Source organism: Strix aluco, chromosome 8 (genome assembly GCF_031877795.1).
Source record: "Strix aluco isolate bStrAlu1 chromosome 8, bStrAlu1.hap1, whole genome shotgun sequence".
NCBI classification, from domain to species: Eukaryota; Metazoa; Chordata; class Aves; order Strigiformes; family Strigidae; genus Strix; species Strix aluco.
This window is the reverse complement of record NC_133938.1, coordinates 19180647-19208335: the sequence shown is the minus strand read 5'-3', so window position 1 is coordinate 19208335 and position 27689 is coordinate 19180647. Positions and strand designations below refer to the sequence as shown.

At 47.0% G+C, this 27689-nt stretch overlaps 2 protein-coding genes across 11 annotated transcripts in view; both read left to right on the top strand.

Annotated features, from left to right (window-relative positions):
- The window catches only part of EVI5 (ecotropic viral integration site 5), an 84787-nt gene extending 78400 nt beyond the window's left edge, over window positions 1-6387 (top strand). For 7 of the 10 annotated variants that reach the window (XM_074832495.1, XM_074832493.1, XM_074832503.1 and 4 more), the window contains one exon: window positions 5110-6387. In XM_074832495.1, coding sequence (XP_074688596.1) covers window positions 5110-5415 — 306 coding nt within the window. In that variant the 3' untranslated portion in view covers window positions 5416-6387. The other 3 variants (XM_074832501.1, XM_074832499.1, XM_074832502.1) reach the window with 3 other exon arrangements.
- A 7350-nt stretch (window positions 6388-13737) lies between these two features.
- Window positions 13738-27041, top strand: GFI1 (growth factor independent 1 transcriptional repressor). Its single transcript, XM_074833249.1, has 8 exons — window positions 13738-13806; window positions 13920-14123; window positions 15898-16125; window positions 16373-16579; window positions 21214-21629; window positions 21720-21857; window positions 23412-23577; window positions 25676-27041. The coding sequence occupies exons 3-8, from the start codon at window positions 16011-16013 to the stop codon at window positions 25852-25854; spliced, it is 1221 nt and encodes a 406-aa protein (XP_074689350.1). The 5' UTR covers window positions 13738-13806; window positions 13920-14123; window positions 15898-16010; the 3' UTR covers window positions 25855-27041.
- Window positions 27042-27689: the final 648 nt, after the last annotated feature.

The window sequence follows — 27689 nt, the reverse complement described above, 5'->3', positions numbered from 1 at the left end:
AGTTTACCAGACCTGTTTTTTTTACAGATGTGATCAGATTTGAGATTCTTGCCAAAATGAAGTAGTATGAAATAGCCAAGGTTCATTTGAATGGCACTTGTTGGGTAACAGAGGTCTAGGTCCCTTCACATGGAGGCGGGCCAGACCCAGAACTGAAAGGCTTTAACCAATATTGGCTCTTCTCAAAAGAGAACAGAAGTGACAGACCCTGGAGTGTAAGCCCATACTCTACTCAACATGGCTGCAAGAAAAAGGGCTGTTATTTTTCTTTCAGGTGGAATGATAAGGATAGAGTAGAAGGGGCGGGGGGGGTGCGGAAATGTTCGGGTTGGGTCCATGGCCTCCCCCCGGCCTTTAGTTGGATTTCCCGTTATCTTAATATGCTTGGCTACATGAATGACAAGAGCTTGGCATTAATAATGCTTTACTTCCTACTTTAAGCTCTTTTTGCATGTTCAAATAAAACACTGACAGCAAGAATCTCAAGAAGTCTCTCTTAAAAGTGACAGATGAGCTTCAGTGTGAATAAGGTAATTCATCAATTGCAAAATCTAAGCCATACCTACATGATGGCAAACGCAGAATTGGTAGTTACAAAATAGGAAACATATTTTTGAGTTGTCACTGAGAGTCCTCTAACATCATTGGCTTAAGTGTGCCACAGCAGCCAAAACAGACAAGACAATGTTGGGCATCAATAGGAAGTATATTAAAACAAAATAAAGGGTTTTATATTGCCACTACAAAACCTTGATGCGGGGCTGGTCTCTACACCTCAAGATGGATGTAGAGAGTTTAAAGAAGGTCTGTAGGGAAGTTAAAGGGCAACTAAAATGATCAGTGGTCTTGAGCACTACCTGTTTGTGAGGCCTAAAAAGGCTTGGGACTCATCTGTCTTAGAGAGAAGGCTGAGGGAGGTGTTAGGATGTAAGTTTTGGAATCATGACTGCAGAACTGCTTTCACCACTTGTCTTTGCATGACTAGAATTTGGGGACGATTCCTGAAACAAGCAGGAGATTAGTTTAAAACAAATAAAGGAATTTCTGGAACTTCCTGCCACAGGAAGCTCTGGAGGTAGACAGCAAATAAAAAATCAGTCATGGACAACTGGTCTATAAATGGATGCTGAACCAGCTAGGAAGAGATGTATTCTCATACCTGCTACCACAGTTTCTGGACAAGTGAGCAGGGGCTTAGGAATATGAAGGGAATGGACTGCAAAAATTGGTCATATTCACATGCTTTCCCTTAAAAACAAAACAACATGGAAGTCCTATTGTCACTGTTGGAGACAAAGTATTAGGTCAATGGACCATTGCCCTGAGCCATTAGGACACTTCTTATGTTCCTATCCTGAAAAAAAGATACTGCTTTTTCTGTTAGAAGTGCAGAGCCTCACTTGCTAGACTATGAAGTTATGTGAGAGTACAAAACTTTTCATTTTAAGAAACCTCTATTTTAGAGCCTGAAGCTGGCATTAGCCACTAGTATCTAATGGCATTGGAGCACATGCTGTCTACAGGTTGTTCCAAATGCTTTGAGAAGCCTTACAAAACCTTTCTGCTGCAACACAAATTGCAGATAATCAGGTTCCTTCAGAAATGCTCCTAAACAAATATTAGCTTGAGGTATCTTCAACTCTGAAACCACACAAAACTGAAAATAGTGCACAACTGTTCCCAACCTCTTCTGTTCAATACTTTTGACTTCTTGGAGATTAGTTGCTTTCATCAATGTTCATGCTTTAAAAAAAATTAAGATGCAAATCAGATTCTACCATCAGTTGAAAAACAACCCGTTTTAAGTATTCTCAAGATTAAGTGACAGATTTCTAATTGTAAAATAAAAGTAACATTCTGTTGAAGACTAGGTTTTGTGATAAATTAATGTACTGACATTTAATGTAAAGGCATTTGGATTCAAATGACAGCATTTTTAAGAAATGCAGTAATTTTGGCAGGTAAAAAGTACTTTAATTTCTCAAACTCAAAATGGCTGCCATAAGAACAGTAATACACATCTCACTGAACTGTAATCCTTTCTGGTTGGAAGGGACTGTGGGAGGCCTCCAGTCCAACGGCCTGCTCAAAACAGGATCAACACTGAATTCAAAGCAGGTTGCTTCGGGCTTTGTCAGTTGGGTGTTGAAATCCACTGAGGATGGAGAGTCCACAGTTTCTGAGCAATTCTGATTCTGTTCTGTTCTAATTCCTAACTAGCCTTGTAACAATTATCTTCCCTTCATATTCAAACACAGCCTTGTGTTGTGTGTTATGATCAATGTCTTTTCTCCCACCATGCATTTCAGTAAAGAACCAGTTCTCTGTTATCGTAAGGCATAAGCTCCTGCTCCTTAAGCACCTTGGTGTCTTTCTACTGAATCTACTCCTGAATATCTTATACTGAGGAAGGAGTGAGGTAGCAAGTGCAGAATAGGACAGATGCAGTCTAACAAGTGCCAGATAAGAATCGGTTCCCACGATGTACTGGCTATGCCCTTGCCAATACAGCCTAGTATGCTATTAGTCTTCATCACTGCTCAGGGACACTCCTGATTATGTTTAGCCTCCTGTGTGTTGGGACTGCCATGTCTTCAGCAGTGCTGCTATCCAGCCTGTCAATCCCCGTAATACGAACAACTACTATGCTACAGTGTCTGTGCTTCTGGCTGAGATCACCATTTTTCAAGCAGACAGAGAAGTTACATAACTATGTGACCATCAACAGACTTGTCGCATATATTCTCTACAGTACATTCATGTTTCTTTCTAGCAGTCTGGTTCTTCTTGGATGTGAGGAGTACTTGAGAAAAAGGGCAGGCAAGTGTAAAGCTGCAGGTTAAAAGAAGTGTTTCTGGAAGATCACAGATTGTGCATCCTTTCATTACAGTAACAAAAGATAACACCACAGTGTTTTCCCAGTCTCACTTTAGGAATTGGCAAAGGCTGTGTCTATTCATTGTTTTTTCACCAACAGCATTTTCCACGGACTCTCATTTGAGTGATTGGAAAAGCTACTGCCTAAAACCGTGAAGCCATGATTTTGTCATGTTACCTAAATACATTCATCTAAAGGTATCGTGTTGAAGTCTTCAGGAAAACAGTTGAGGTCATTGGCTTGCCTTTCTGAATGTTCAAAACAACTAACATTGAGCATCAGCTTTATAAGGTCAGGTGAACCAATGGCTTAGCTGTGCAGACCTAAAAGCATATAATTTCTTTAATATGAAATTTATAGTCACTTGTACAGCGAAGCTTTTTTTTCTGTGGTGAGGGTGGAGAGAAATTGTTGGTTTTCATTTTGTTTTGCTGTGTTTTATTTTCTTAGTGACTAAAATTGATAGCTGTTTTGGAAACTTCATGTGGCAGCTAATCTGATCGTATTGCAGGATGTTTTTAGGGATAGTATTTCTAAATAACACAAGAATCTCTGTATCAGGCTTTCTGGATCTAGGTATATAAGCTAGTAAAAATGATTTATTCCAGATACATGTTCAGTATCTAATATTTGGTATAAGCCGATTTTGCTTACATCATGAATTATGGGGTGTAAGTGTGGAACTTGGTTTTGCTTGCCTTTACACAAGCAAGTTCCTCATGAAACGACTGCAGTCTATGTGTATGTGAAGAAAATGCAAAAAACTAACATTAGTATGTGTAGTTACAACCAAGGTGTAGATGTACCATATATACCCATATTCCTAACAGGGATGTTTTGATATACATTAAAAGCTGGAACTTTTACATGCTGTTAACATCCAATTTGATGGCTTCTAGCATGATTATGACCCCTGTGATCTTTTTTTTCAACCCCTTTTTTATTCTCATCTTTTGCACAAGCCCATGGTAAGTACAGAGATTCCTTCTTCCCCAAATGGACAGGTAAAATCATCTGTTGGTGTCAAGAGCGAGGACCTACATTGACTTTTTATTTATCAAAGTGAATATTGCATCTGATTTCTGAAAAGTCAAATAGATTTGTGTAAAGAAGCTCTTCAGGCTTTTTCTTCTTTCTATTTTCCAGGTCTCCGTTATTGTGAAAAGTCGCTTACAAAATAGCACTTGGTACATCTTCCTTTTTAAGCTTCCAGAGTGACATTAGGAAGTCTCTGTAATGCATTTTTAATGTTTTTCTGCATCCTTAGGATTTTTTATCTTAATACCCTTAGACTGTCAAACTGACCCTGAAGTAGTTGCTACTAAAAGCTAGCAAACATGAAATTCTAAAAAAAAATAACCTCAGGAATGTCTTCTATGAGTTGCAGTTATTTTCACTAAATTAACAGGGGACTTGTCAGGCTTCAGAGCTTTAGGTTTTATTTTTGAATAGCTTGAATGCATGGTTGTAATAGTTTATCACTCCACAGTGCATTCTGAATTAAAATGTTACCATATCTGTCCATGGTCTGACAATCATTTTTGTCTTGTTTGATGTTCTCTTAAAATTGAAACTACAACCTATTTATGTTGTACAAAGAGGAGTTTCTCTCATAATTCTTGATCTGAAATCTCATTGGGTCTGAACTAGATAATTAAAAGGCACTCGATCTTGCAGTGTAGACAGAACTAAACATATTCTCTGCGGTTTCTTCTGTGGCTGTGTGAACTTGGGACCCTGCTCTTTGAGATCAGGGGACAGCTCTTCTCAAATGAGAAGTTAGGTGATAAGGGAGAGAATGGATCTGTAAAAGTAAGATGTGAAGGCCAAAAGTGCTGTCAAAACAAATAGGCCACTCTAGAAAACTAAATATAAACCATCCTCATGGGGATATTAAAGATGCAATAAACAGCCTGGAGGAATCTGTCATTAGTGGTTCCTCGATTATTAAGCCTTGAAACTGAAATACTCCAGGCGTGGAAGGAGAATTTTGGAAAATTCCAAGTACTATTTAAAGATATTCTTTCAAGGTCTCTGCTTGGGTGGCCAGAAGTGAGAAGTCACTTTGTGCTGATTCTAGCTGAGTTTCAAAGTGATCATCAAATGTGCTACTTCTGCACCTATTTAATTTAATCCAGTGAAGTTTAATGAGACATTTCTTGGAAATGTGTTTGTTTTACTGCTGTACTCTTCAGCTCTGATTAACTGTTAACTTCTGCTTTTTCTAACAGATCAAATGTCTGAAAGGCCAGAGAGACTTCTCAGACCAACCCACTTTTGATGGGATTCACATTGTCAACCATTTCACAGGAGATGATGAATCATTTCATTCTTCTGATGAAGATTTTATAACTAACTCCATACAGGAGAGTGGGGTGAACTTTCATCTACACAGGAGGACTGGGCAGATGGTTTTGGATCACACAGTTGTAGACAGCAGCGACAGTGATACTGAGGAAAGTGCCCTTCAGACTGGGAGTTCAAACAAGATGGTTTCCAAGCAGAGAAGAATGGAATCTTACTCTACTACTGTGTGATTATCAATGTGACTGGCATTGAAGACTTTCGTATTTCTTTAAGGGTGAAGTTGTCAGATAACTGAAACTATCCAGCAGTTGGTTTAGGCAACTATTGGATCTGGTCTGGCCTGTGATAAATATATACACGTACTGTCTATCTGCCTTCTCTCTTTGCCAAATCTTGCTAGTGACATACCATTGCCATAAAAACAGGGTGGGAAGAAGTTGATGGATGACAGTTCTGACAGTATTACTGAATGTTCCTTGGTTTAGAAACTGCAAATATATCATTTCTTTAATGCATAAGAACCATTTTTGCTGTTCACAAACACAGGAATTATTTTCCTCAAAAGAAATTGCTCTTGTGCAATATTTTATGCTCTGAACAAATGTGTATGTTTTACATTGTTATCCATTTGTGATCAAGATGGACTTTAGTAAACCATCTGATCATGACACATATATATATACACATAATTATCTTATGTGTCTCGATTACTTTGTTTTTACTAAAGTTATTGGATGCCCACAGAAGGCTTGAAAGAAGAGCCTTTATCTGTACTACATATATGCAAATAATGGTCACTAATGTCATAAAGGTGTTTTTCACCATTTTCACTTAAAAATCTATGTGCATCTGCTTTTGATGTTGCTAAATAATACCTGGTCTAAATATATTAATTACAATAATGTTTATTTTGTACATATTTATATATCTACACCAAGCTGAAAATGTACATTACACCATTTTATATGAGGAATGTAAATGTTGCAATATTACTGTCTCTGGTATTCTAACAGGAAAATGAATTCTGTATATACACACTAGAAATTAATTACTAAATAAAGGCAAAACACTAACTTTGCATTAAGTTTCAGCCTAGCTACACTAACAGGTTCATGTCAGAAATGCTTGTTCAAAACACTATTGACTGAAATCTTTTACCTTCATATATACGTAATGAAAATAAATTTTTCATGATTTAACAAGGTTGTAGCATTTACTGTTTAGTCACTTCTAAGCTACAGTTCCTGGTTACTACATAGTTACTTGCTGGTTCTAGATTAGAGTGGTAGTTCAAATAAGGTGAAAAATTATTCATGTCTTACTGTTAGTTCTAATCAAGGCATGGTCAGTGCAGTAAAAATATCTAAGTTCAGTCTTCTTACAGTTTTGTATCGCAGAACTGTCTACGCAATAAGCTATTGGTCCTGTCACCAAATAGCTGTGACTCACCAAAGCAGTAAGAGCTGAGCTAAGCATTCTTTTTCACATTCTCCTGAAAACTGAGATCCAGTAAAATGACCCTTGTCATTTCTTGAACAGAACAAGGTATTCTACTATTGTCATGTGAACACTTACTTGCTCTCTCGGACACATTCTGGTCAAGAATATTCTTAACAGCACCTATTAGTGCCATTTTACATAATTAAATAATCCTTAAGATTTCTTTTTCTAGAAATGTTTGTAACTGTGTTCTATTAATAAAAAAAAAAAAAAGGCCATGCATAAGTTGGTACTGAGAGTCAGCATGTATGTTAACCATCTTGCTACTCATGAGAAGCAGTGTAGTTGTTTAAAATTGCAAAAGGGTAGAAACATACTGCTGAAAGCATCTGCTAGTCCTGTCAGGCATTTCCTTTACTTTTGAGTGTGTCCTCAGAAAAAACAGCACAACTGAGGAGAAAACAAATGTTCAAAGAATGATAGGGAAGGCTCCATGGAAGGAGTGCATTCTGGGTCTCTCAACAGTATTATCTGCCCAGGTGCAATCTAATTTAAATCTTAAAGCAGGTGGGTGACAAATTTCAAGTTATAGATTTCTGCGGCTCCTAACTTGCTTCAGTATTTCTGCAAAATTTCCCCACATCCTGCCAGTGAATACGTAGTTCCCAGGATAGCTGTTAGATGTTGCCATCTCTAAAGTGGATTAGCTGACTGATTCTGATTCCCTGTTAGAAATTCAGTGTATGCAAAAACAAATCATGAGCACTTTTGTTCACTAACAAGTAACAGTTGCCTTTTTTCCTTCCAATGAGCATCTGGTAACTTATGTTTGCACCTGGATAATTGTTGCCTGAGAGAATAGGTGACAAATGTCTTGTTGCCTGTCATCAGTACCAGCTGCAAGTCTCCCTTAGAGGTAATGTTCTGTAGCAGGAGCAAATTCAGTTGGAGAGCCATAAAAATCTTGTCTGTTTGAACAGTGAAGTGTTATGATTTTGCAATAACTGCCTTACTGTTCAAGTGATAGCAAATGAGATTAGTTGGCAAGGGTTATTTCCTGAACTTTTGTGGTTTTAAAGTATACTAATAGAATAAATACTGACACTGAATAACAGCATAAATAAAAATATCAAGGGAAAAGCAAAAGCCCTTACCCAGCTAAACTGCATCATTTCTAGTGATGAAGATGAATCACTGGACATGCTGCAGTTTCAGAAGACTTAGTTATGCACAGAATATCCTGGAAGACAACGCAAGAGAAGCTCCTCAGAATCATCCTGCTTTTTCTGCAACTATTCTGCCAAAAAATGACACTAATATCTTTGCCTATGTGTATTATAATTTGAATAATTTGAACAATATCAAAACATCATCAGCAGAGATAATGTATTTATTAATGTGTCAAGAAATAAAGCATACTAATTATGCTACACACCGTGACCTTCTAACAAACATTGCTGTTCGCTTAGATTTGCTCTTATGTGCAGGCTGTGAGAGCTCAATGGGAATGCTAAAAGCATAAGGGAAAAAAAGCACGTAAACATGAAAAGTTTCTTGAATATGCAAGTGCTGCAGCTGAGAAGACAGGTGAAATAGGGAAGGGGGATGCCCTGCTATATACAGAGTTTCCATGTAAATTATGTTTTATGTTTGGTAGTAAAAATGGTTCTGGTTTCCCAGTCTGATAATGAAATGTCTTCACTAGCTATAGATGCCTCAATATTTACATTTTCTTATTTCTCTAGGGTAAGGGAGTGAATATTTTAGGTCCTAATAGCATTTATGATTAAGACCTCTTTTTACTTAAGTAATTTCATTTCACGCATTAGAAGTCTGTAACATTTGTGAAAAATTGGGAACATGAATAGGTGGGAGAAAGTACATCTGGGAAGTTAAGAAGCGTGTATTTATTACGTTCACTGCCCAACATTGTTCATCTTGGTCATGGTTTTGACAAAATGCAGGCCTCATCTACATACACACTGTCAAAGTATTTTCCACTAAAATTTTCAACTGTATGCACAATTTCCTATACGATTTTAACTAAAATAAATTGCTATAAAAGTATCCACATAGGTGTTTGCATAAATTTACCAAAACCACTTTGTAAATCTCGAACTATTGAACTTAATCAGTACTTGGCTCTTTCATGGAACTGCAACACGGAAGGAATTGTGTGTTCTCTGGGGTTTTTAGTGTAATCACTGCTCTATATCAGAGAGTATGCTAGTGACTTAGTGAAACTTGATGCTCATACAACATTTATATTTTAAGCTAGAATGACCTAAAGATATGTTAGCATAAAATACCCCCATTTTAGACTGGATGTGCTGCTAACTCCCTTAACTGTAGAGGCTCCAAATAATGTTTGGGGGAAGGTAGAGGATAATACAAATCCCCTGGGAAAGCCATTAGGAGCCTGGAGACTAAAATAAAAAATCAATCTATAAAATAGAGGTTAGTACAATCTAAGTAGAAACTACAGTGTTATGTTTAATTATGCACCAGCTACTGACTGTGTATTGAGAGGGAAGAGGAAAGCTATATATATATATATCAGCTAATGGATTTCTGGATTTAATGAAGTTCATTTTTGTTCTGTGAAATACTTCCATCATATTACACCAGTATATTTTTTGTAATTCTCTGAGGGTTTTGGTTAGTTGGTTGGTTGGGGTTTTTTTTACAAACTAGATCAAGACGTAAGAAAAATCAGTGAAATACATTTATGAGTAGCCCATAGAACCAGAGATTTTGAATGATGGAATCAAAAGCACACAGTAAATTGACTTTCGATATAACTTCTATATAGCATGAAGTTTCAGCTTCAGAGTGGAGAAAACATGCCAACATATGCATACCTACACATACACGGGCACTGACTAAGATACAACTGCTAGATACAACACACAAAAGCTTAATACCCTCATTTAATTAACACCTCATTTCACAGTTATGTAAACAAAAGCAATGTGGCATATGCTTAGAATTGTACACTGTTGCATAAGTGACTGAAATTTCTAGCGTTCGGCTATGAGAACTAGAACTCCTGAGACCATTTTGCATAGTCTACATTCTGTAACATTCTGTTGATTCAACTTTCTTCTATTCATAATGGAGGTAAGTTCTGGATCCACTCCTTCCCAAAGCTGGAATCTCTCTTTCCATCCCAGCCTTCAACACCACAGCCTACTGTCACTTCCCCTCTCCAGTTTGTGCTCACAGTGATCATTACTTCTCTAATCTGCTCTGAGAGCAGCAGAAGTTACTTTGGTTTCCCCGGCAATCAAAAAAATTACTATCAAAATCACTGATTAATATCTCACATATTTACAGCACATGTTTATGCCACAAGGAGAAACATAAAGAAGGTAGTGACAAGATGCTGGGGGGAAAATAAATAATGAGCAGGATATGTTAAAAATAATTAAACATTTACAAAGAAGTCATAAAAAAACTAAAGACACATTTCCCAACAGAATGCACAATGCTACAAGTTCTAGCTGCTTCTCATATTGAAAGTGTTCTGGGTAACTGTGATCTTCAGTTTTATCACTTTAAAGTGTATATGTTACGAGTTCCCCACAGAACCACCCTCTTCACTGCCTTCTCCCAATCCTGACTTCCACACACAAGAAATTGTTTCTCCTCCCCTACATACCAAGCAGCTAACCTGTCAAATCCTGTTCTTCAAATCCTTCCTCCTGTTACGAAGTGTCTCATCGCTTCTGAACATGAAGATCTCATCTGCATCCCATCACCTTTGGTGCATAGTATCTTCTTAGATCTAATCGGTGACATCAGGCAGCTGCTGTGAACAGTGCAGTAGGAAGCTCTTCAGTTTTAAGCGTGACTATAATGTAATCCCACCCTAGTTTAAACCCCTCCTTTTATTTAATTCTTCCCCTCTTTTGTCACTATGGGGTAATGATCGTGTGCCTACCATTGCATTCAATCTTATCTTACCGAGTTTTTATGTTTAACTTCGAATATCACACTCCCTTTGTGCGTGAGCAGCTTTGTTAAAACCCATCCCCAGCCCCCATCACCACTTCAGATGAATTACATTCCTCCACCAACTCGGGACCATTGGCTTTTGGCTTTTTCACACTGGGATACAGAATACCTGGTATTGTCACACAGCTCTTACAGCGTCCCATGATGACCACTGCATACACAAGACCATCTTAAAGGTTACTGAACTGCAGCATATAGGTCACACCACAAACCAAGAATAAGAGCTTAGTCCCTTCACCTCTGTTCAGCGTGCCGTTACTACAAGTAGCGAGCTCCTCTCGGGGGTGGAAAGAGCCCTGAGACAATGGCTGTCGGAGGCCAAGGAGTGGAAATTGCCTTCAGGCCCTACCTACGGATTGTAGCAGCTGCAGCACTTTTCTTTCGGTCCCTTGTTCCGTGGAGATAGCAACCCGGCGATATTTCTGGGTTGCAAGATGAAAACGACGTGAGGGGCGAACTGCAGATAAAAAGGGCTGGAAGTCCGCGAGGTGGAAGAGGCTCACGCGTTACAGCATGAGGCGGGGCCGGCAGAGCCGCGGGAGCAGCACGGCCCGCCAGCTCCCGCCCCGAGGCTCTCGCGTGTGCCGGGCAGCCGGTCAAGGGCCGCAGCGGCACGCCGCGGGCAGCGGGGCAGCTCTGGTCCGCCTCCGCTCCGCGGCGAGGCGGGCGGCAGAGGCTGCCCCGCGGCTCCCCCCGCCGCTCCCCTCAGCGGGGTGAGGGAGGCGGCGCCGCTTCCCGCCTCCCCCGGCCTCGCGCCGCCGCCCGCGGGCACGTGGCGCAGCAGCCCACGAGGCGGCCGCGCGGAGCGGCGGCGGCTGGCGGCCCCCGGTACCGGCAGCCCGTGCGAGTCCCCGGGGCCGCGCGCCTCCGGGACAGAGCTAAGCCGGCACAGGGCTCCCGCGGCAGCCGCGGGTCGTTCTGGGCGCCAGCGCCCGCCTCCCGCTTTCCCCGTCCTCAGCGGCGGCGGCAAGCACACCGACCGTCCCGGGGAAGCCCGGGGAAGGCAGGGCGCACTCCGGGCACGGACTGGCTTTGCAAATCACGAAACAAAGCCGTTCTCGTACACTTTCTCCTCGAGTCGTTTGAGAAGGCTGACCCCCGGGAGCCTGATGTCTGTACCTGCTGCCCGCGCAGCGCCCACCCTTCCACGAGAAGATTATATGCTGAATTAAGCATTCGCTTGATTCACTCGTTTGATTTCCTTCTTTTTGCTGAAGGCTTTTAAACAGTTTAGGAAGCAGTAGGTGAGAACGTGCCGTCTGCCGGTGGGCTAAGCCGAGGGGCGCTTGGCGCGGTGCCTCCTGCCGGCGAGCCCCGAGGGGGCCGGCAGCGCGTCCAGCCCCGCGGCGGGCAGCGGGCAACTCCCCACGGACAGCACCGCGCTGCAAAGCGCGCTAAAGCGCCTGCACACATGGTGAATTTAGGTGTATAAATACATATTTGACGGTAACAAGGTCAGAATTGTTGATGAGCGTAGCGGTACTTAGCAGTAGTGTTTTCTGTTGCTTTCATTACACACAGTCAAAGCGCTGTTCAGCAAGGTGATCGAGAGGCTGTTGACCATCCCATTTCAGAGGCAAACGAGAAAGACCGTTTTTCAAAAAGTCACAAACAGCCAACGAAGACACATACATGAAATTACACCGAGTTGTTCTAATCTGGTTATTTCTACTGATTCCAACATTTATTTTTGAGGCTGACGGCGTGAATGATTTTCAGAGTGTTAACCGACCAAAGGCACAGCAAGGAGCCCGCGGTGCACAGATGCCGTAAGTAAAAGTGCTGTGCCCAGCACCAGGAACTTTCCGGCAATAACGAAGGTGTTAAGGGCGATGTGTCAGTCGTCTTCTTCAACTTCCTTTTGTGTCACTACTGAAGCATCACGCAAAAGGTTGGACGGGTTTTCTCGTCGTGGTGTTTGCTTGCTTCGTAGATTTTGGGAAGTCAGGTTAATTATGTGTTCTACGCGGGCTCACAGGCGCAAAGTGACTGATTTTTGTGTGAATGCTCGGGGGGTGGGGGAGGTGGCTGGTGGGGGGGGGTGTTGGTGAAGAAAAGCACCTGTTCGCGAAGCCGGCATGCTCATCCTGGGCGTGAGGGAGGCTGAAGTTTGCTCCTGCCTTGTCCGACTTCAGTCTCGGCCGTTTCTGAACGGGAAATGGTGATATATCTCGATTCGCTCCCTGCAGAACCATACTTTAGGCGGCCCAGTCATCGAAACTGAGTTGCTGGTGGCCTGGGATGCCCAGAGCGAAGCCCAGAACCACCTCAGAGGCTACGGAAGACCCGAGCCGGAGTTCCTGGCTGAATCAGGAACCCGAGGCTAGACCTGGAAAACTGTGTTTTGGGGCCGGGGTGTGTGTGTGAAGCAAGGCGAGCATTCTCTTCGCAGAAGGGAGCAGGCTTCTTGGCTACGCAGCGCGGGGGTCCCCGCAGGTGCGGGCGGTGCGGGGCGCTGCCTGCCGCGCCCCCCCGCTACCGTGCTGGCCGCCGGTGCCTGCCCCACGGATCCGCCCCGAGTTAGCAGCCCGAGCACCGGCACGCAGGCGAGGCAGGCAGTCGCTTCCCTCTCGCCTAGCTCCGCTCCTCTTTCGCCTTCGTGTTTGAATCGCTCTCAACCTACAGTAGCCACCGTGCGCCGGGGAAGGGGGGTGGGGGGGGATCTCGCCTACCCCTTCCATATTTAACTATTACCTAAATCCAAAGGGAAATGAGCAAACCTCTAGGCTTGGGTCTTAAGGTATTTTCAGCGCCGTTGGGCGTATTTATCCCAAAAGAGTTTTCCACAACAAGTTATTTCTAGTCTAGGGAAGGTCTCCGTCGCCCAGGGCCCTGCCTTAGCCCCGATTATAACGGCGCGCAGGGCCCGGGGGCGGCGGGAGGCGCGTCCCCCGGTTCCCGGGCAGGGGCAGGGACGCTGCGCGGGGCCGGCTCGGCGGGGCGGGCGCCGGCGCCTCCGTCCCCTGCCCTCTGCCTCTGCCCGCCTTGAGTCAATCTGTGTTTTGAATCTGTGACTTGTTCTCGTTGCGGAAGTTGAAGGGGATCCAAGAATAGTTCAGATAGATGTGTGTAATTTCTAGAGCAGAACCCCGAGAGAAATGAAACGCCCGATTCCAGAATGACACTTCGATGTCACTTCAGCGAGCCCTGTGAGGTGGAATACGGTAAGACATTTTCATTTAAGGAAAAATGAGAGACAGAGGAGGGGGAAGAGTGCTCATTTGTGAGGCTTTGGCTTTTTTAAAAAAAAAAGCTTTTTTTTTTTTTTTTGTTGCAGAAGCTCCTAACGCTCAGGAAGTGGAATTTGTGGTTTAGGGGGCCGAGCTCTGAAGGAGTTGAGAGAGACAGAAAAGAAAAAAAAAAAAAAGCCAACTCAAGCACCATTACTCCTTAAAGGGAGGCTAAATTTAAAGTCACCCAAACTACCAGGCTGCGGCGCGAACCCCGTCTGCAGCCCAGCTTCCTTCACCCCTCCAGATGGGTAAGCGCTCTTGCTTTTCTCGCCTCGTGTGGGGGCGGCTGCCGGCCGGCGGGCCGGGCTGGCACCGAGCCCCCTCCTCTCCTCTCCCGCCCCCCCGGGACGCCCCGGCCCTGCCTCAGCCGCGGCGCCTCGGGGAGGCGTCGGCCTCGCACCCCCACAGCGGCGGCCCTCGGCGGGCGCGGGCCCCGCGTGCCGCCCGGCGCCAGCAGCGGCAGCGCGCGCGGCCCGCGGGCCACCGGCCGGCGGGGGCAGGTGCCCGCGGCGGAGCGGCGGCCAGGTGGGCCGCGGGACTCGCCTTCCCACGGGCCCGGCCCCCGCGCGGCAGCCTCCGGCCTTGGGCGGCGGGCCGGGGGAGGCCGGCGGCGCCTCGGCGGCGTGGCTTTTGGAGGGAAAAGCGCCGCGCCGGGACGAAAACACGCGGCGGGAGCGGCGCCCGGAGCCCCCAACGGCTGCGGCTGCCGTTGCTGGCGGGGATGGGGGGGCGATGTGATATCGGGCCGCTTTGATTTCTCGCCCCCCTTTGCGCGGGCCCGCTCGCTGCCAGCCCCTGCTCAAGGCTGAACCGAGGCGCAGGTGGGCCTGGGCAGCCCCGCTCCCACTCGCCCGCCCGGCGCTGTGCCCGGGGGCGGTGCCTCCCCGGCAGCGCGGAGCGGCCCTGCCCCGCCGGGCGCGGAGGGGCCGGTGCTTGGCGGCGCAGCGGGGGTCGGCACCTGCGGAGCGGGTGCCGCGCCCCCGCCGAGGGGCTCGGCGCCGGCCGGGACAGGCGGGGTCCCCTTTCGCAAACTTGAGGCCACTAACGGGAGGAAGTTAAAAAAAGCGACCCCCTGAAGTCCCCTGAAAGAACCAAACAAACGTGGTTTAAACGCGCTTTTTGCGAAGTGTCAAGTGTAACGGCAGAGGCGGCCCCGGCGCTGGATGGGTTCGAGTGAACCTCTCCCGCCTTCCCCCGAGGAGCACACTCGGGGCAGCTCTGTTTAACCCGGTCCCTGTTCCCCCTCGGCCCCCCGCAGCCCCCCCCCCTCCCCCGGAGGTTTCCCACCTCGCCTCTCTCCCCGCCCCGGCTTTCGGTGCCCGCAGCTGTTGGCGCCGCGGCACCTTGCAGCTGCGGGCTGCAGGAGAGATTCCGTTTTGTTCGTTTTCGCGTTATCGTGGTTCGCGCTGGAGGGGTGAATCAGTCCCTCCGACAGCAACAGCCTCTCAGGCGTCGGGTTTAGGATGTCGGGTTTGTAACGCCTGTCCCGGCAGCAGCCCCGCGCCGTCCAGCCCGCTCTGGGTGGCCAGGACCGATAAAGCCGTTTCGCGGGTGCGTTTTCTTGGCGCCGCGGCTGCGGGCGCGGAGGCCAACATGGAGGCGCAGTGCGTCCACTCCGCCGAGTGCGGCCGCGCTCCCGTGGAGGGACGGGGGTGCACATGACCGCCCCCCCTCAGCCCCCGCTCGTCCGACGGACCGTGCCCGGCCGCTGCTGTTGCCTGTTCCCCGCGATCCGGCAGCCGCCGTCGGGCCGGCGTCCGTCCTCCGACAGGCCGGGCACCGCTCGCCGTCGGGCCGCCGGAGCGTGGCCGGAGCGGTCTCAGGGGCACCGAGGTGAGGGCGGGGGGGGGGGCTGAGTAGCCGCGCTCCGGGAAGGGAGGGGAGGGGGGGGCGAGGCGAGCGGGGCCGGGGGCGGCGGCCGGAGCCACCTGCGCGCCGCCACCTGGCGCGCCGCCCCCGGCGAGCGGCCCCTCCCGGCCGGCGCCCCTGGCCCTCACCGGCGGGCTCGGCGCCTCCCCGCAGGTTGCCTCCCCGCCGCCGCCCCGCGGGACACTCGGGGGTGACGCTCGCCGCCACCGCCGTGCCCGGCGCTTGGAGAGGGAGTGCGGCCGCGCCGGCCTTGGCAGCACCCCACGATGCCGAGGTCCTTTCTGGTGAAGAGCAAGAAGGCGCACAGCTACCACCAGCCCCGCTCCGCCGACGAGGACTACAGCCTGCGGCTGGAGACGGTGCTAGCCCAGATCTGTGCAGGTAGGAGTCCCGCGGTGGCGGCCTCGCTCGCGGTGGACACAGCCCGCCCGCCCCGCATCGCCCCGCTGCCAGCGGCACCAGCGCCCGCCGGTAGCCGTGCAGCCCCCGCGGCACGCCGGAGGGGCTGGTGCGGGACTGCACAGAGTCCGGCCGCAAACCTTGGTGGGAGCGGGACCGCGGCGGGAGGTGGCTGGCTCCCAGCGCGGACCCGCACTGAGGAGCCCCCCTCGCCCCCTTTGCCCCGCAGACAGCAAGATCCCCGAGGACACGGGGCTGTGCCGCACCGTCCTGCCCGATCCGGAGCCTTCCCAGGGGCGCTTCTCCCCGGAATCCCACCTTACCGAGGCTGCCGATGGCACCTCCGAGTCAGCGCCCAGCTGCGAGGGCAGCGTCTGCGACAGGGTGTCCGAGTTTGAGGATTTCTGGAGACCTCCCTCGCCCTCCGTCTCGCCAGGTAGGACCGGAGCGAGCGGTGCTCGGCGAGGGTCCGGCTGCATGGCCCTGTCGGTGCCAAGGGGCAGCGTCTCATGGCTGGGCGCCGCCGTCGAAAACGAGTGGAAGGGACAGATTTGCCTTTTTCCACACAGTGAGAAAAGTCAAATCTGTCCCTTCCACTCGTTTTCGGGTTATCTCTTTCGGGTTGCTTTTCAAGCCCGTCTCCCACTGCTGAGGGAGCAGTGGGTGAGAGGCTACGGGAAAGTTGTGATGCCATCGGACGTTGATTTTTTGGTTTCTGATTAATTGCTAGAGGCAAGCCGGTTATGTTTTAAAGGTCCTGGCATTTTCCTACAGGGTCCTGCTACCGGAGTTTAGGTGTTTTGTAAAACAGTAAACATTTCTACTAGGCTATCTATATACCTGTAGTAAACAGCATTGACTTTGTGTTTGGTACTACCTGCTAGACGTTTTCCCTAACTCCCTTCCAGGTTATTTCTTGCCTCTTGCCTATAAAAAGGATCTCTCCTTCTCCCTCCCTCCCCCACTTCTCTCTCTTTTTGTTTTTTTTTCTTTTCTAAAAACGCATTCGTAAAAACCAGAGGAAAATAATGACGGTCAGATTTAAACACCCCAAATCCAGGAAACTCACACTTATGGCTGCAGCGCCTGTCTCTAGCTCCTTCGTCTTGCCTTTGATGTGGTTGGAGCAGTGGGAGATGCTGTCCCCAGCCTGGCGCAAATACTTATCTCGTTTAAAAATACAATGGTGTCATTTTATAACAAAAATACGTATATATAAAACCCACTTTTTATTGCCTCGGCTAAAAAGTGACAGCTGGAAAAAAAAGAACAATTTCTGTTTTAGCGAAGGAAAAATTGTCTCAGCATTACCAACTGACAGCAGGCACCAGCAAACAAATACTTAGTCCCGTTTCCCCACTGATTTTCCTACTTTATAGTGTCCTTGCATATCAACGGCTGATTGTAATGATGCGGGTTTGCATTTTTAAAGCCTCTCCCTCTTTTAAGAGTCCTAAAGCCCTTTGAGGGGACATTCAAAATGCCGCCCAGTATCGTCACAGCCAGCCACAGGACAGTTTCAGTCTGTGCAAATGACAGACCAGACCAAATGCAGCAGTGTAGCAGTCTCTCTTTTGCTGATATTTCTCCACAAAGTGTAGCAATGTGTGTAATTTTTGTTCTAATGGGTTTGTGCCGCTCCTCTGTTCCCAAACCGTTTTCACGAGCTGTTTAAAGGACAGATGTAAAATGGAGCAGGTATTTACCAGGGCTGCTCTGCCTTTTCTTCCTCCCCACTCATTTCTTCCCCTGCTGTGGGATTCATTAGATCCCAGCCAACCATCCAGCTACCCAGGGAAGGTATCTTTGCAAAATGAGGGTGACCTCCCCAGATCAAGATTTTTCGGGGACAGGTGGGGAAGGACGGTCCTGGGGCTGTCTGATCCCATTCACAGGAGGAACGGGAGTGTAAGGGACTCCAAGTACTGTAAGGAAAGAGCTTTGTTAAATGAACTTCAGTGCATAAAGAGAAGTGCCCTTACATTAATGATGAAGGCAGTAGCAGCAGGATTAGATAGTCAGGCTTCCTCCCGCAGCTCCCCCCAACCCCTCTGCCTTCCAGCTGCTTTGTCAGATTCAGTGCGAAGCTGGAATTTGAGCTTAGGTTGCTTCTGGAAGACACACTGGTGAGAGACGGGATTTCTAGGATTGTGTTTGTCTGGGTGGGGCACAGTTTCTGTGCTTGGCAGGCAGAGCAAATGAGAAATTACGTTTCTAAATCATGCTCAGGGCAGGTGCGGTGAGTACTACTATCACCCCTTATCCCTAGAAGTGAACATAGGTCCAGGTTGCACTTCAATACACTGTGAAAGACAGATTTCGGGTTTGTCTTTGAGTGCTGTGCTGCTGATCCAGGCGGGCATGCACAGACACAATACCTGTTAACACTCTAATACGTTGTTGACTCCATCAGTGCAAATCACTTGGTTATTTAACCTCACTTTCTACGTGTGTCTGTAATCACATGCGTTTGCATAGACAGAAGCTGCCTGATAGCTCAGTGCAGCAGTATATTAGTATCTCCTGATGCGCCTCTTGATGTTGCAGTCTTGGAGGGAGGCTTCTACTGGCTATAACAGAGCTGTGCTGGGAGCGTGGTGTTTTGTGGGCTGTGGAGGAGGACACTTGAATCTTTCTTTACATATTAATCTGTTCCCAACTATTTCAGTTGAGTTTGCCTTGCCTTCAGAAAAGAGCATTGATGTTTTTTCTCCCAGAAGTGGTCTGTAGAAAGGCTGCATAGAATTGCTAGGAAGAGGAGGGAGAATCTGTCTCTCCCCATGGAGGCCTAGATGCTGTGGAACGGAGGAGAGGCAGACACAGAAGTGCCCTGCAGTGTGACGGAGCAGGGTTTGCACGTCGCCTTGGCACTGGGTATAGGGCTTGGATGGCTTGAGCTTGCCCCTGAGAAGTATTGTGTGTGTGGCTCCCCTGCACTTGTGCTTGAGAGGTCTCCAAAGCATGTGAGGTGATGGAAGGAACGTTGCACGCAAACTGATCTGTGGTGCAATGTTTACTGTGTCCTGTGTTGCCAGTTCCAAGGGCTCAAAAATCAGGTCAGCCTTCCCTCTCCTCTCACTCAACCGACTGGCTTAGAAATCAAGATTGTAAGTAATACCTTATGGATATTCAGTTCTAGTATTGAAATATTGAGGGTTTACATTTTCATGGGTTTTTTTACAGTCTGGGCTAGAAGTTGACTTTAAGAGGGAAAAAAAAAAAGTTAAGAACAAGCAAACAAAAGGAAAGCTGAGGGCCTGATGAAATCATGCAGTTTCAAGAGCTGGGGCTTTAAGATAGTTTTGAATCTTGCGATAAAATCGTGAGAGATGGCAACACTGAAACTGGTTGCAAAGACACAAGATAGATGATGTGACGCTGACCACAACTTTGCAGTCAGTGCAGAACAGGAAAAATCATGCTCAGCACCATGTCAGCTAATTTGATTTCATCGCTCTGTTCAAATGTCCCAGTCGGTATGTGCGCATATATTTCCAACCAAAAGACTGCTAATTTCAGTGGAAGAATTTGAGACTGTTAAATTCTGAAATTATGTGAAAGATAGGAAACAATCAAGTCATTCAAAGCTCAATTTTCACCTAATTTCCCACTCCCTTCTGTAACCCTCAGTGAACATTTCTCCATCCACATGGATAGCCTAACACATCACGCCTTCCTTCCCTAGCCCACCCCTGGTTATCTTGGTTTGCTGAAGGTTGAGAAAGCCATAGGAGCTGTGAAGCTGACAGGAATGAGAAAAAGCAAGAGAGAATTGTGGGTGGACAAGTTTTTGGGTAAGGGAGGTTATTCTGGAAGCCCAAGTTGTAAGCCATGCCAGTATCTTTATGAAGGTGTCAGCACTTCAGCAGTTAATTGATTCATCTTTTCCTTGGCTCACTAAAACATTTGCCCAGTAGAGACATTTGACTCTCCCAGTGCCCGTTGTGATGAAGAGTGAAAGCAGAGCACCTTGAGCATTAATCAGCATCTCTGGCAGACACAGTTGGGGTCTGATACCTCATGTTCCCTGCCCAGCTGTGCTTTCCTCTGTGCGAGGCTCCCTGACCATTTGTGCCTTTAGACACTGATCTCAAAGGCTGTGTTCCTGCCATTGCATCAGACTCTGCTATGGGCCCCCCAAGCGTGATGAATCTTATGGTGCCCACTGCCTTGGTCAGATGCCATTGCCAAGGGTGAGCCTGTTAGAGCCAGCTGAAACCATCTGAGCTTACCGTGGTGGAAGATTGCTATGATTATGACTGCTAGGAAAATATTTTTGTGTCTTCAATTTTTAATGCGGCCTATACCAATGATTTTGTGAAGTTCTATGTTTTGGGTGGACTCAGTTTCTTTACTGGGAGAAACTCGGGGCAATCTGAAACAACTGTGATTTTATTGCAGATGAGGACTGATTTTAGTTTATTTTTTTCTGACAAAGTGAGGCATGACTTTCAAGCACCTCAGAAGCTGTTCTTTATTTCAATTATGCTGTCGTACAGTTACGGACAGTTGTGGCATGAAGTTGAGAGACTAGATTTGGGTATTAAATTGTGCAACAAGCAGTTTTTAGTTTTGTTGAACAGGTAAATCTCGATACGCTTGCTCCTTCTGGCACCTCTGTAATGCCATATGTGCTATATGGATGTGTGGGATATACATCAGAGCTTAAACATGTGGACTGTCAGCTTTGATGCCCATCTTGGGACATAGAAGATACACTTTTCTGAGGATCTGCAGATAAAACCAAAGGACGTTGCAGACTTGAGTTGTTTAGTGTCTCAACAGTCAGATCAGTGTGTACACACCTCGGCACCCAGAGATGGAGGTAGACAAAATTGGTGGCTGCTTTAAATAATTTGGCTGGGACATCAGATGAGTAGGTAGTACTGGATGTACAGACAACCTTCTGTGCAATATAAAATGTCCTCCCATTAGAGATGAAAGGGCAGCCTTACTGCACAGTACAGGGGTCTGGCTTTGGGCACGTGTCTGAGCGCTGAGACGATTCTGCCCCGTGATAGTGGCTGGATTGTGGAGTGCACTAATTCCCATGCCCTTGTGTTTCTGCAGCCTCAGAGCGATCTGTGTGTCCATCGCTAGATGAAGCACCCCCCTTCTCAGTGCCGTTCAAACCATACATGTGGAACAGCCTGGGTGGCTCCGAGCTGAGGCACCTTGTGCAGAGCTACAGGCCCTGCCCGCCGCTGGAGCGAACCTCAGCCCTGGGGCTCTTCTGCGAGCGAGGCTCCGAGCCTGCCCTCTACGGTGCAGAGTGTAGCTCTTCCCTCGGACTTTATGGTGACTTCGGCTCTCCAGGCCCGGGGCTGTTTGAGCGGCCGCCGGCAGCAGCACCCGGACTCTATGCCGAGACGCAGCCTGGGCTGCAGCAAGAGAAGGGGCCAGGTGGCATCAAAGTGGAGTCGGACCTGTTGTGCCGCCCATTGCTCATCAGCACTGGCTCTTACAAGTGTGTCAAGTGCAGCAAGGTAGGGATCCCTTTCTCCCACAATGGTTATGACTCTTCCCCAGCCCCTTCTCCCTGGCAAGCCTGACCCTGTGTTGCTTTCTCCCCTCAGGTCTTCTCCACACCGCATGGCCTTGAGGTACATGTGCGCCGCTCACACAGTGGCACGAGGCCCTTTGCCTGTGACATGTGTGGCAAGACCTTCGGCCATGCAGTCAGCCTGGAGCAGCACAAGGCCGTGCACTCGCAGGTGAGAGCGGGGCGGACTGCCAGGATGGAGGTCCAAGGGCCAGGGCCAGCTGCTTGCTTTGGCTGGCTCTGGGGAGGCCTTGAAGGCAATCACAGGGCAGTAGGTGGGCATCTAAACTGAGGAGAGGAAGAAAACTGGTAGGGCTGCAGTGGGCTGTTGTGGGTGCAGAATGTGGTGGCAGGCAGAGGAAAGGGTGGACAGCTAGTGACCAAAGGAGCAAATCAACAAATTAAGGAACACAGGCTTTGTTTCCATTCCCCAGACCTTGCATGCATCTGTATTAAGCAATGGGCACTTTTGGCACTCCGGAAGTAAGAGATAATAAATAATAAATTTTCACTCTTGGAGCTGGAAATTGTAATGTGGATGTGGACTTTTTTTTAACAGCTAAAGCAACTCAGTGTGCTTTCTTTCGATGCAGCTCTCCTCATTCTTTTTCCTCCCCTCCCCCAAAGAAGTGAACCTTCCCTTGTTTGTAGTCATTGTGTCTGTGCCGGGAACATCTGAACGACCAGTCAGGTATAGAGCACAGACTTCACCCGTCTTGACACACTCTGAGTCACACACCAAAAGAATATGGTAGTTAATTTTGGTAGGAGGACTTGTAACATTTTCCACCTGCTGATATTGTGCCATATTTCCCCTTCACCCACCCACTTGACCTGGCAAATCTTCCTAGAGTTACAGCAATGGTTTTTTGCTGTTTTATTTACAATTTCATGAGTGTGCAACAGCAGAGCACACAATGAGTGGAACTATCACCCATTAAATAATGATGAAAAGAGTGGCACTGCATACTGTGTCCATGGAGGGGACAACATTTCAGGGAGAGCGTATCAAAAGCCAAATAAACTAAGGTGATTGTATGAAAGCATAGCAGGAAAAGGAAGGTATGATGGTAGTTAAGGGACAGAAAGAAGAGATGATTTATGGTGAAAGAAAGTAGTGGAGAGGAGTGTGTGAGGGAGAGTAGAGAGACAGCAGGGTCTCAATACGTTTGTTTTGATCAAAAAGCTGTTTTCCCCAGATGCTCTAGGTACCTTTCACTTGAATTTTAATGGACCTACAAATAAGCAGATAGTTGTTGCCCTGCCAGTAGAAGTCAGCCTGTGACCGAGATTTCCCAGGAGAGTCAAGGAGACCTCAGCACCCACTTTCCTGTGTACAGTGGAGAGGTGGCCTCTGAACAGTGCTGCAGCTGTTGGGATTCCCAGTGGAGTGATCATGTCTTGGGCCCCTGTTGAAATGTGCAGGCGGACTCTGCCCGGTCAGTCGGGCTGCTCTCACCTGGGCACTCCTGTCAGTAGGAAGAGCTGTTCAGTTACATTTTTGTGAGGAGCAGTGCACAGCACTGGGAGAGGGTGCATTATGTTTTCTATTATTATAGTGCTATCATGCCAGTGTTAGTGTCTCTGCAGGCCAGTCCAGCTCTCTGGAGAAGTAGAAGTGCTTGCTAAGGCAGAAGGGGCAACACTGACGTGGTGCTAGGCAGTTTGTTGCTGGTGGGATTGTTGGTGTAGTGTAACGTGTGTGTTTGGGCTCCTCTCTATGCAGGAACGCAGCTTTGATTGTAAGATTTGTGGCAAGAGTTTTAAGAGATCTTCTACTCTGTCCACCCACCTGCTCATCCACTCGGACACCCGGCCCTATCCATGCCAGTACTGTGGGAAGCGGTTCCACCAGAAATCTGATATGAAGAAACACACCTTCATTCACACAGGTCAGCCCTGCAGCTGCTGGTGTTCAGCCCCAACTGTGAGGACAGGTCTCTGAAGAGGTCTCTCTGCAGCAGTCCATTCCTCCTCAGCTGGGACAATACATGCACCTCCCCGTGCTTCTCACTGCCCTGTTGCTGTTCATGCTATCTGAGCTCTACTTGTGCAAAGGAGGGTGATTTGAATGTGGTTTCATGAACAGCAGCTGCAAAATAACCCAAATCCTCGCAATCCAATCAGTGTTCCCTTAATAGGATCCACCAATGTTTGTTCAAAGGGCTTTTGTGTAAGATGATTTGTAGAGTATTATATTCATGTAGCCTTGATTTACAGCTGAGGTCCCTGGAAAATGACAGGTGAATTTGATTGCAGCATTTCTTTTTGCAGGATCTACCAATTTACAGTAGGAACAACAGAAGTCTCCTCCTCTAGATCAAACACTAAACTGGAGGGCCTAGGGTCCAACTCTTAGTCTAAATATTTGTTCTGAGATTGTCTGCTCTTCCACCCGGACTTTCTGAGAAATGGCTGCAGTTTGATACAGAATAGGAGAGGTGCAGAGTTCTCAAGTTTCACTGTTAGTAATAAACATGGAAACTAATAAAGTGAAGGTGAATCACTGAAGGAAATTGTTTTAAAAATGTCATTCAAGGTTTATCAGAAACCTTTGAAAGAAAATCTCGCCTTTCCGACCTGCACCATTCACTTAAAGTAAAGGGAAATAAATGATGTGTGAGATACAGAAGCATTTGTAGACATGAAGTAACAGCTGTACTGGCCAAACCCAAGGTTCAGATGACCAAAATCCTGTTCCCTGATAGTGACCACTAGCAGATATCAAGGGTGAAGCCTAAAAATGGCAAATCTGTAGAAAGATGGCATTATATGTAGCACTGCTTGGTTGTGACACTTCTAGGTGACAGGCAGTGAACAATAAATGTTAATGTACAGAGATTTTCCACCAGGTGTTTGCTGGATGAAAATGAACTATTTAGGAAGTAACACAAAAAGTATTTCCGTAATAACTTTTTCAAAGGAGGCTTGATTAATTAGAATTTAGCCAAATTCTGCATCAGTCAAAACTATTATTTTGTTGTGAGATCAGAAACTCACAATTTAAAAGCCTGGACTTTTACACTGGTAACATAAAACCATGTCCTTAACTGAATCAGGCATCCCTTTCATATGCAGCATACACTTGTGAACTGAACCTCCAGCGCATTTTGTATTATTTTACGTTTCTAAGAATCTGATCTTCAAACATGCAAAGAGTTTGTTGCTCCAGCTGAAGTCAGTGGGCTCTGCAGGTGCAAAGCCATTCTGAAAATCAGGCTTGGTTTTGTGGTTGGGTTCCCTTTTCTCCGTTATGTGATAATAAACACGATGAAAATGCACTGAGATCCTGCTCCCATGGAGGCCAGTGGAGTTTTGCTACTGACACCTCCTGAGAAGTTTCGGGGGCTGGATTTATTCCCATGTACGTTATTTGCCTGCAGGAGAACTTCAGTGCTGGCTTGGGGCGACTGCTAGCATTTCAGCATGGGGAATGGAGAGAAGAGCAGATCTCTGGATGAACCCTGCCCTTCAGGGTTCGCTTGAGGGTCCTCATACCTCCCTTGGGAACAGACTCCGACTCACTGGGTTTGGCTTAACAACCTCCATCTATCTGTTCCACCTGCCCCTGTGCTGATGCTCTAATAATCAATGTCAGGCATTCAGCACTACCTAGGGGTCTTTCCAGCAGTTCCTCGTCTTTGTAGGACACAAAGCCAGTTTAAATCACACAGAGCCCATGCAGCCAATGTATTCACAAGTCATGGTGTCCCGATAGCACTCTCTGCTTCGGGCTGCTCCCAAGACTATAGTGGGCTGATGGAGGTGCAGCCAAGTCCAGGCCTGCTCAGCTGCAGTGCAGGCTTAGCTAATGCTTTGGGGCTCCCAATTGCATGTTTTTTATAAGAATGACTTCTTTGGTAATCACACAGGAATCCCTTTGATTAGCTCTGAGGCCCAGTGTGCATTTCCTGTTTGCTGTGGTCCTGCATAAGCAGCATGTTGCCTCTTACACCCTCTCTCTCTCCCTCCCCCGCCTTCTGCTTGCAGGTGAGAAGCCTCACAAGTGCCAGGTGTGTGGAAAAGCCTTTAGCCAGAGTTCCAACCTCATCACCCACAGTCGGAAGCACACAGGCTTCAAGCCCTTTGGCTGTGATCTGTGTGGCAAGGGCTTCCAACGAAAGGTGGATTTACGAAGACACCGGGAGACACAGCATGGCCTGAAATGAGTCCCAGCTGAAATACAGAGAGCACCTACAACACTATGAGAACAGACTCCCTTGGCTTCCCCGCTGGACCCAAGCCCTGTCCTGAGCATAGAACCTGGCATTACCAGCAGCTCAGAGAGGAAAGAAGAGGGCAGGGCCATGAGTTGACAGCTCAACCTGAATGACTGTGAAAGTGGAAATTAAAGGCAGGGGTTTCTCTTTTTCTCTTCCCCTCTCTGTTTCTGAAATAACACTGGAAGATAAGCCTTTTAGATATGAAGCCTGATATTCCAAAGACAGATAAGCTACCAGATATCTGTAAGCTGGAAAATATTTATCCCATGGCCAAGATGAACCCCTTGAAGTCTTTAGTAGCTTGAATCACCTTGCAGGGAAACATGGGTTTAACAGTGTTTACATGATAATGACAGTGAGCCATCAGCACGTGGTATAGGGACCTCTTACCTTGGTTGAGTTTCAGTGCTGAATGGCTTCACTCTTGGTTTCCTGTCAGGAAAACCTGGAGGATCAGGACTGAACTGTGCAGTTTGACATCTTGCTAGTTTTTAAGTAAAGGTACCAGCTTGTGCCTGATCCTGCTCTCACTTGTTCTGGTGCAAATCAGGAGCTGCATTAACAGTTACAGAGAGGCCCTTTTTATCCTCCCAGAGCCATCTCTCTCTTTCTGTGCAAGCCCTGGCTGTGTGCGTGTATGTTTGAGGCGTGGGGGGTTACTTCTTGCTACATCCACTGGGGAGAAGGAAGCTGGTGAAAGACAAATGGAAAAGCCAAAGCACAGAGTTGCGCCTTACCACTAGAAACCCATCCAACAAGTGATCCTGACTGGGAAGAGCAGGAGCACCGGGGAGGCGTGGACTTTCTGTCCAGAACCATTACCAGTTTCCGCACTCTGGGCTTGTTCTAATAACTGGAAAATAGCTACTCAATGGCATCATTTGTATATTTGGTTTTGTTTTTTAATTTTTAAAGGGAAACTCAGCTGAGGTGGGCAGGAATCATTATAAAAGTATAATTGACCGAATTTGCCTTAAATGACCCTGCATGTACCTCAGCTAAAAAAATGTTGTTTTTACTTTGTTGACAGGTTTGTAAATGTTCTTATTTCGATTTTATGGAGTGTCTTACGTTTATTGATACATATTTATTGGAACAATGGTTTAAGTTAATAAAGTATTGAGGATGGTCCAGAGTGATTTTTATTTAATATATAACTTCACATTTGTGAATGTCAGCTGTTACAATGATACACCCCAGCGACGGTCAGGGATACAGCGTTCAAGGAGGTAATGCAGTCACAGCAGAATTTGCACAAGGGCTCTGGCAATTAGGGAACACCGCTGCTGTATTTATTTGTCCAACTCCCACTAATTTCAGTTAAATGCTTCACACTTTAGAAGACTAGGACTGTCACCATAAAAGGGTTTAGAGGGGAAACAGCAGTTTTAAGTGTCTGCTTTGGAAATGTAGCCTGTCAGAGGTCCCTGCTTAGCCCAGGAGGAACTTGAATGTCCTCCTGCAAGATTAAATGTCTGTGCCTGGGAGTTTGCAGGGACACCTGAGCAGCAGGTGCATCATTTATACTTAAGCCTGTTGGGACTCACAGAATTGCCTTTTGCCTGCCTGCCTTGTCAGCAGGGCTTGCTCCATCTGGCAGCCACAGCCCATGCAAAAGAGAAGCAGGAGGATGATGGAGGGGTCCCTTGGCCCTTTCCCAGTAGAGCACAGCATGGCAGCCTGGGCTTTTATATGTGCACATAGCCTTGTTTGCCTATGTATTTGTGTTTCCAGCTTTGTACTTATATTCTGGATAAAACCAGTGAGCAGAGGCCTCCTCA